This window comes from Alligator sinensis, unplaced genomic scaffold (assembly GCF_000455745.1).
Source record: "Alligator sinensis unplaced genomic scaffold, ASM45574v1 scaffold24_1, whole genome shotgun sequence".
Taxonomy (NCBI): Eukaryota; Metazoa; Chordata; order Crocodylia; family Alligatoridae; genus Alligator; species Alligator sinensis.
The window spans coordinates 893,285-903,156 of NW_005842609.1; the positions used below are offsets into that span (position 1 = coordinate 893,285).

The window sequence follows — 9,872 nt, forward strand, 5'->3', positions numbered from 1 at the left end:
GTAAACTCTTTTTTTTAAACTCAGGTCTTCAGTGTTAAAATGCAGCTTCAGTTGCTGGCAGGGGGCTCAGCCAAGGGCCAGGACACTAATTTCTTTTGCTCTGGTCATAATTCCCTAGTCTATGAGGACGGAAGTCTTGTTAGATCAGAGTAATGCAGGATATCCTCACGCTGAAACCTAGGTGTTCTAATTCCATGTCTACCAGCCGTCGTAGGTTCTTGTGAATAAAATGGTTTATTTCAAGAAGGCTGCAACAAACAGAAGGCTCAGCCAAGGGCCAGGACACTAATTTCTTTTGCTCTGGTCATAATTCCCTAGTCTATGAGGACGGAAGTCTTGTTAGATCAGAGTAATGCAGGATATCCTCACGCTGAAACCTAGGTGTTCTAATTCCATGTCTACCAGCCGTCGTAGGTTCTTGTGAATAAAATGGTTTATTTCAAGAAGGCTGCAACAAACAGAAGGGCTCTCAGAGTTTAAGGAGGCCATGTTACTCTGAAATTTCATTTACAGACCTCATTGCAGTTGTGGGGTCTAGCCATTAACAGTCTCGGATTTCATAGTTTACGATAGTCTTAGACTGATCAAGCAATTAGATCTGTAGATCTGCAGATAGTTCCTGTTGCCCATCTGGATGCAGTCAGTCTTAATGGTTTTGGCTTTTTGCATAGCTGATAATGGCTAGATCCAAGCCTGTAAAAAAAAAAAAAAAAAAAAAAAAAAAAAAAAAAAAAAAAAAAAAAAAAAAAAAAAAAAAAAAAAAAAAAAAAAAAAAAAAAAAAAAAAAAAAAAAAAAAAAAAAAAAAAAAAAAAAAAAAAAAAAAAAAAAAAAAAAAAAAAAAAAAAAAAAAAAAAAAAAAAAAAAAAAAAAAAAAAAAAAAAAAAAAAAAAAAAAAAAAAAAAAAAAAAAAAAAAAAAAAAAAAAAAAAAAAAAAAAAAAAAAAAAAAAAAAAAAAAAAAAAAAAAAAAAAAAAAAAAAAAAAAAAAAAAAAAAAAAAAAAAAAAAAAAAAAAAAAAAAAAAAAAAAAAAAAAAAAAAAAAAAAAAAAAAAAAAAAAAAAAAAAAAAAAAAAAAAAAAAAAAAAAAAAAAAAAAAAAAAAAAAAAAAAAAAAAAAAAAAAAAAAAAAAAAAAAAAAAAAAAAAAAAAAAAAAAAAAAAAAAAAAAAAAAAAAAAAAAAAAAAAAAAAAAAAAAAAAAAAAAAAAAAAAAAAAAAAAAAAAAAAAAAAAAAAAAAAAAAAGTTTAGCAGGATTTTTCCTGTTACCTTCAATATTCCAGAAACAAAAGCTTTGCAACTCCATGGAAATAGTGTTTTCTGCTCCCTATTACAGGATATTGGTATAACAAGTTGTATTAGCTGTTAGGAAGCCTTTCCTCCAGTGGTTGATTTCTTTGTTATATAAATTATTCTTATCTTTTTTTTAAGGTGTTTGATTTGCGGCAATGTCATCGTCAGATGCAGCAGCAGGCTGCCACTGCACAAGCTGCAGCTGCTGCTCAGGCTGCTGCAGTAGCAGGAAACATCCCTGGGCCAGGATCAGTGGGTGGAATAGCCCCAGCTATCAGTAAGTAGTCTGATGTCTTTCTTCTTTTTTCCTTCCTTTTTTTCCCTTTTTGATGTAACTCGTGAATATTGGTGGGTCTTTTGCTTCACATTTCAGACCATCTCCAAGCATCAGATTAATTAGCTACCAATTTCTGTTGGTGCTGTGCATGTGTAGCTCTCGTTGTGAAGGCAGATGAGAATTCTTGATGTGAGAGTGGCCATTGAATTATGCTTGATGTAAGCAGTGTAGCAGTGCACAGTTCAAACCAGGCTGGATGCATGCTTTCTGTAACAGCATTTCTCTAACTGAAGTTGCAGCTTCCACTTCTTAAAATGCAGGTTAGGGGGACCATCACCGAGAAACTAAGTTACTGACCAGATTGTTTGAAAAAAGGTCATGTTGGGGGGTGGGGGCGGCGGTACAGAACCTGGGTCTGTCACTGAGGCTTAGGGGGAACTTGGTAAGAAATGTATCCTACAAAGAAGGTGTTAAAGGTCTGTGACTGACAGTTTACATAACCTAGGTTTGCTCACATTAACCAACCAACCTTGGATGAGCTTTTTTTTTTAATTGATACTGAAACATAGGTTTCTTTCTCAGTGACAAATAAGCTCTTCAAAATGTTCAGCGCTTAAATACAAGGGTGTCTCAAACAGCAATTTCAAAATAAAGCCATTGTGTGAAACATTTGTTGACTATGTGGGGATCACATTTTCTCTACATAGTTGTAAATGAGGGGTGCGTTCAGCAGTGCTGCTATCGGTGTTCCCTACTGCTGTGTAGTTTCCCACTGTTGCAGACATACAGCGTGGGCAGCTATCTTGCCATTAATTTGTAACACACCCTCGTGGACCTATCTTTAGCTTCTTCCTTGCTATTGGTAAGTGCATATCATAAGCTACGACAGCGGTTCCCAAACTCTGACAGATTGTGCACCACCAATATAAAACTATACAACCTTAAGTACCACCAGCAAATTTTTGTCATATAATTATAATAAATTTGTTAACGCACACCACTGATGGGTTGTCTGCTTACCACTGATTGGGAACCGCTGAGGTATGATGTAAAACTTGCAAAATATTATGGCCAAGATATGCAATTCTGCAGCAGAAAGCAAGTCTTAATTCCTCCTTTTTAAAAAGGATCACTTGCCATATTTATCCATGTTGCTTTTCACTGAAAATGAGAAAGTAGTATCTTGAAGAATGCTGCATTCTTGCCAGATTACAGAAATAAATATATTTTGCTACATTTGCCTTTGTAAAATGGGCTTCTGACACTAGTTTTTATCATCTCCCCACCCCAGGTTGGGGGGCAGGGCAAAGGGTAGAAGAGGTCTACTAGGAATCTTAAAATAGTTGGTTAGAAGTTTATAAACAACTTGGGCCATAAAGTAGAGCTGGCAAACCCATGTAACTTACAGTACAGTAGAAATATAGACCCATTGTTTGGCCTGGCTTGTGGAGAGAGAAGTACATGAAGAAACAGCTGGGCAAATGGTCTTTTCTGTAGAATTGGCTGTAAATGCATGGTAAAATGGAGTGACAGAGCTAAATGCAAATAAACACATGTGAAAAACTCCTGTCTAGGTTTGTCAGCTGCTGCTGGAATTGGTGTAGATGACCTTCGCCGTTTATGCATACTCAGGATGAGTTTTGTGAAAGGTTGGGGACCTGATTACCCAAGGCAGAGCATCAAAGAAACACCCTGTTGGATTGAAATCCATTTACACCGTGCGCTCCAGCTTCTAGATGAAGTACTTCATACCATGCCTATCGCAGACCCACAACCTCTAGACTGAGATCCTGCTGCTGCACTGCTGTGGGCCATTATATTGTCAGGCTGGTGAATTGTAAAATACAATTCTGTTTATTAGAGGTGCACCGATATATCAATGCCATATTGGATTGACACCAATAAAAGGAAAATTAAAATTATTGGTTTTTTTGGGCCAGTTTAGCCGATAATGTTAACTGATAAATATAATATGCCTTCTGGCGGGGGCACCAGGATGCCGTGTGCATTTGTGCAGCTGGATGCATGCATGTGGCCTGGAGTGTAGCCGGGCAGCATGGGGAGCAGTGCCCTGCAGGTAAGTCTGTGGAGAGAAAGAGCTGGTGGGTGGGGGCAGGCCGAGGCCTCTACAGTGAGGGAGTGAGGAGTGGGCCTGGGGCTGGCGGTGCTGCCCAGCCAGGGTAGTGAATGGGACCCAGGGCAGGGAGCAGGACAGCCATGGGCAGCTCATGTAAGGGGTGCAGGGGTGGGTGCTGCTGCTTGCACCCCCCAGGGGAGGCATGGGGGGGCATGGTTGCTTGCTGTGGGCTCACGGGTCTCTGCCTGTGCTGGCCGTGTGTCCCTGGCCCACTTGGCAGCAGTGGCGGGGGGGGGGGGGGGCTTCCGTTGCTGGGTGGGCAGGGGACATGTGGCCTGTATGGGGTCCCCGGGGCAAAGGCAGCAGGGCGGAGAGCCCTGAGGCTACAGCCTGAATCTGCCCTTGCTTTGCTCAGCTCTGGTTAAAAGTGTATTTGCACTTAAAAATGGTGGTGGCAGTGCTTGAACTAAAGCTCATTTGTTGAGCTTTAGTTGAAACACCCCTGCTTGCTGCCATTTTTAAGTGCTGGGATGCTGATCCCCTGGATGAGCTGCCCATGGCTCTGTCCTGCTCCCTGACCTAGCCCTGGGTCCCATTCACTGCCCTGGCTGGGCAGCACCCCCAGCCCTTGCCCCACTCCCTCCCTCACCATGGTGGCCTTGATCTACCCTTTCTCTCCCCCATGCCCCTTACCCTGCACAGACTTACCTGCAGGGAGCTGCTCTCCCCACTGCCTGGCTGCATTCCTGTCCATGCTGCCCAACTGCATTCCTGTAAATCAGTTATCGGATCGGTATTGGCCAATATGCCTGGTTAATAATAGGCTATCGGTATCGGCCAAGAAAATCTTTATTGGTGCACCCCTACTGTTTATAACATGAAGAGAGATTTTACTTTTGTTCTGCTTAATCTTTTAAAGCCAGGGTTTAAAAATGTGTTTGCCACCTTGCTCTTAACAGAAAGAAACTGAATGTACAGAAATAGGATTTCAGCTTTCTTCACAACTTTATTGCCATAATACATAGCTCAGGGCTTAAAGTGAAAGGTAAATACCATACAGAGACTGTAATTGAGCTTCATTCCTTTGAAACTGAGCCTGTTCTATTTTGGCACCATTTCCACTCAGGGCAAGATGGCAAACTTGTTTTTATACCTCTTGGTTATTTTAAGCCCTGCGCCATCATTGACCGTATCAGTTGGCAATGACTTTGTATAGAGAATTTAAAGTAGAAGTTGCAAATGCATTGATTGTATGACAGACACAATATGTATGCTTTATCTATAGTTAATAGTATGAATAAAATCATGAAAACCCCAGTTTATAAATTGTATTTGTTTTGCTTTTATTGACTTCTTTCACACCTTGAGTCTGTTCCTCTAGAGTGATCTTTCACTTTCTCTTAAAGACCAGCAGGATCAGCAGCAGCCAATAGCAGTAGGTCTTTTACAAACACTCCCTTCTGTTTTCCCACGGGGCTCTTCTAGCTGATGTTTTTCAGTAAATCTCAACAAATGTGTCCAGAAGCATTGTTCTTTCTTTGCTATTCAGTTGGGGGGGTGTGATGTTTTGAGAATTCATTTTTACAGCATGTATTTGGAAAACTGGAGTTTAGTCAAACAGGTCAGAAATGCTTAGAGTGCAAATTCAACATTGCAGTTAAGCATCATCAGTTCAGTCTACCGGCTATGTGTTTGGGTGGGGGGGCGTTGAGGCTGTTATGCAGCACACTTTCAGCAGTGAACATGTCCAGAGAAGAAACAGTCTTGGAACAGGTGTAAATTATTCAAGTTGTCTGTGCAAGAAACTTAGCAAAAGACTCGGTGCTTCTTCATCCAGAGGTCTGGGTCCATGGTTATTTTCATTATGGTGATAAGAAACATAGACACAGAGAGGTCAAATGATTGCCCCAAGTGACAGCTGAGAATATCATTTTAATCCCTTCCCAGTTACTCTCCTTACTGACTAGTCTGTGCTGTCTTGTTTTATGATCCATTTCTAATAAGGTACAGAATACTGTTACTTCCACAGTTTAGCTCTGTTTCTTTAGTTTTTTGTCTCCCTCTTCTGATGATTTGGCTTGTTCAGCTTCCTTATCAGGGGAAGAAAGGTGGCTTTTTTCAAGTATTTCAAGGAACTTTTCAGAGGTAGGGGATACTTCTGTCTTGACTTTAGAGACCCTTGCTTGACCAGGAAAAAAATAGTCTCTCTAAATTCAGACTGTTCCATGGGAAGAACTCTTCTATTGGCTAAAGTAGTGAAGTGAAGCCCAACTATAGGCTACTCTTGGCCAACCAGCTGTCAGATTGACCTACTCTGCTCGTAATAGATTCATGGTGTCTAATTGCTTGGAAAATGTGCACTTGTACTTCAAAGAAATCCTTTCATGTCCTTATTTTTCTGCCAAATAATACAGTGAAAAAATTCCTGTGCCTAGTTGAAGGCATTTGCTTCATTTTTGTATGCGTTAGGATCAGAAGAGTCAGCTTCTCCGTGACCCTCTGAGGTTAGGCTGTATTTGTAGGGCTGTCGTGAGCTGGAATTCTCCCATTGTCTCTCGAGAGCAGCGTCTGGAACGCTGCCCTCAGGCAAGAACAGGGATGTTCAGAGGAGAGGAATTTAACAGGTGGAAACCACTCGACATCAAACTCTTTAAGACTGAAAGAGTAGAAGTTCCACCTCTGGGACAGGGCCAGGCATGCTTGTCCCTTGGCTACAGGACCTGATAGATCTCTTCCATGTCTTATTGCAAAGATTCCCAGCTGTGTTCCAGATGCATAGGAACAGACATCTTTCCCTTTCTGGATCTCATACGGTCTTCCCTGGTCGCAGGAACTAGATGCAGATGTGGCCAGTAAAGTTGAATCAAGTTATGCTGAAGTTCTGGACAATACAGTATGGTATTCTCCAAACCAATGGCAGGTGAGATTTAACCTGCTGACAGGCTTTGATCACAGCTCCTGTTCATTCCTTGAGATAACTGGCAGGATGGTCATTTGCTACTGGTTAAGTTTAAGCCAGACTGAACTGAGGAGGCTGTTGTGTGTCTATTTGTAAGAGGCAACAAATGAATTTCCTGTGCTAGGGCTCTGTTCCACTCAGTCTGGCTACAGACTCTCTCTCCTCAGAGCAAAATGTAACCAGGTAGGATTTTATTAGGTAGAAAATAGTCCAACTGTTTGTATTATTATTTTGTTGTTTTTGTGGCATTTGAAGCTGTGGTGTTGTGGCAGTGGTCTGAATCTGATACCTCTTCCTGGCCACTCATTGAGCCATGCAAAGGGGGTGAGGTCTATCAGGTAGTAAATTTTAATTCCAGCGAGATGGCAATAGTATTATTTGACAGCCCCCAAGATTCAGAAATCCTCTGCATCAAAGCTGCCTTAAATTCAGTGACCTAAGGACTAATGCTAAACCTAAATGATATGGATCTCCTGATCCTCTAGTTGCTGACAAGCATGTTATTCAATAGGCCTGAATCCAAAGGACCACCAAGTAATTGGTTCCTTCTGCATCAGTTCCTATGCTGCAACACAGGTGTCTGCTTTGCTTATAGGATCTAGCAATTGTAGGTTTGCCGATGAGCCTCTTATTGTGGCTCACTGATTTACTAGGAAAGCGCTGATGCTAGCGATCTTGGTTTTTGGTTGCCTGTATAGTAGAATGGCTGACATTATACCTACCAGAAACTTAGGTGACTGTGGCCACATCACCAAGGTGAAGGCTGGGATACCAAAATAATTGCCTTAGAAATTTTGGAAATTAACAGGGCTGGCGGAATGATTTTAAAATCCACCATAAATGGTTTAACATTTTCCTGGCCAGTGCAGAAAGGGAGCAGAGAAATTCTTTGTATGCATTTGGCCACCCTTGACCTTCATCAAATGACTTTCTTCTGGACGTGCTTCAAAAATATTTTTTTGATGGAGAGATCCTTCTTGGGTGCATACATGGCCCCTATCATGATAGCAGTCTTCAAGTACTTGAAGGGCTGTCATGAAGAAGAAAACACCTTTTCTCTCTTGCCGCAGAGAGGAGGATGCAGACCAATGTCTTGAAGTTGCAGTAAAGTAAATTTAGATTGGATATCTGGAAAAAAAACTTCTTCACTATGAACATAGACTACCTAGGGAGGTTGTGGACTCTCCATCACTGGAGGTGTTCAAGAACAGCCACTGGCTGGGATGATCTAGGCGTACCCATTTTCTACCATGGGTATTTCCCATGCTTTTGGGCTTTACTGATTGCTTTTGCACCCTCTCCCCTCCCCCACTTATCTTTTTTTTTTTTTTTGCTGTGTGTCATGGTGTGTTAAGCCTCCCCAGAGGCATTGGTTGTTGGCTACAGCTAAGGCTGGGGACTTCAGCTGGGGTGTGCCAGTTTCCTGCAAAGCTGGAGGTTCCTGTTTCTTGTCTAGAGGGTCTTGCCCCTCCACTTGGGGTCAGACTGATTGCCTTTTTGGGGTCAGGAAGGAATTTTACTCCATGGTCAGATTGGTATGCACTGTGGGGGTTTTGGCCTCTATATTGCAGGGGGGGGCATGGCCCTCTACCCAGGACCTCAAGTATATATTGACAGCTTTTTAGAGGAGCAGGATATTGGCTGCTGTGGTTACCCTGCTTGACCTGGGGCAGTTTTGGAAGATAAGTCTATGTTGTGTCAGGATTTCAGTTAGTCTTATGTAGAGTTTAGATTATGGTTGTATAGGATGGTTTGGATAGGGATGATCCTGCTTCAGGCAGGGGTGTGGATTAGATGACCTCTGGAGAGGTCCTGTCTAGCCCTACTTCCCTATGACTTCTAGAAATGAGTAGATTTATCTACCGAACACTGCTGTAGGGTTGGGAAATGCTATTTTCAGCTAGAGACGTAAGGCACAGAGAGCTCTAAATGTTGCATCCAATATCACGTAGTCCTATAATGGAGGTGGGCCAGCCTACAGCCAAGACGTACTCTGGTGCCTTAACTATACTTCGGCTTCACTCTGTCTACAGTAGCTAAGCAGCCACTGTTTAAATTGTATCAAGAACTCTCTTAAACCTTCTTGAAAGTTATAAAGTGGGTGCTTTAGAATGGATTGTTTTACTTTGCCGTTCTACTTTGCTACCCAAAGCAAGGCTTTGATCCAGACTAGGGCCTCTGGGCACTACTGGGTTATAGCTTAATTAGAAATAACTAGGTGGTTCTTCCTTGAAGTGGCAGTTTAGAGTAATAGTTGGATGGCATGGTTTAGACAGGGCTATTTGTGCCATGACCAGCGGGTGGGACTAAATGACCTCTTGAAGGTCCCTCCAGCCCTACTTATCTGTGATTCTATGGTTGTAGACTCCATTTAAGCCAAGAAGCCTCCACTTTTCCCCAAGCTCTTAATTTTCTATTCTCATCATGAGTTAAAAATATTTATGCAAATGAACAAAATCCTTCTGGTAGATTTTTTTAAAAATCTAAATACATTTTAGAGTACTAGCAATATTTTATTTTGCTTTCTTCAGTAGTGTATGTAATTGATTTGTCTGTTTTCACAAATGTCTTTTCCAAAACTGTGTCACCATATTCAAGACAGCTACCTGGGAAATATCTATCCAATCTCTTCTGCAGTATTGTTGGGCACCGAGGTCGGTTTCCGATGCAGGTAGTTGGCATGTTACTGAACATGGTCCTTCCTTTGTGGTTTCAGTAAACAGTCTGTTATTGAGATCTCCAAGGCCTAGATTGGATAAAAAAAATCATTTGTCCTTTTCATAGTTTCCTCCCTCCTCCCCCCAGTAAGATTTGCAATAGTATTTGCTCTTTTTATCAGATGTTTCTGAAGCTGATCTGAAACATTCCATTATATTCTGTTAGTAATCTCACCGTGCATGTTTCTGGTGCATTGGATGGACATCGCAATGTTGTTTTTGAGTGCTGTGAAAGCTTCATTGAGGAGTTTGAATAGAAAGTAGTAATACAGAGCCAGATCCTATTTCCCCTCCCACCCCATGGGATGTCTAAACACAATCCTGTATCACTGCATTTCAGTTCCTGGGGGAAAAAAATGTTAATACAAAAGGTTTTCCTCCTTGGGTGTTTTTTTTTTGTGGTAATAGTCTAAGTTGGACAAAAGTAGATGTGCTGAAAGGCTTTTCAGGGATTTGAGCAGGATTGCATGTTTATATGTAGATGCTTAATAGATGGAATAGGATTTTGGACAAAAGACCAAGAGTTGGCTGCTGTTGTGCCTCATGTCCATTGGA

General features: G+C 41.2%; 1 protein-coding gene across 4 annotated transcripts in view; it reads left to right on the forward strand.

The window, feature by feature from the left end:
* SMAD4 (SMAD family member 4) overlaps positions 1-3,765 on the forward strand; it is a 23,236-nt gene extending 19,471 nt beyond the window's left edge. For 2 of the 4 annotated variants that reach the window (XM_025214878.1, XM_025214877.1), the window contains 2 exons: positions 1,426-1,564; positions 3,139-3,760. In XM_025214878.1, the coding sequence (XP_025070663.1) occupies positions 1,426-1,564; positions 3,139-3,350 (351 nt within the window). In that variant the 3' untranslated portion in view covers positions 3,351-3,760. Of the gene's footprint in view, positions 1-1,425; positions 1,565-3,138 lie in introns of all 4 variants that reach the window. The other 2 variants (XM_025214880.1, XM_025214879.1) reach the window with 2 other exon arrangements.
* The last annotated feature ends 6,107 nt before the right edge of the window (positions 3,766-9,872 follow it).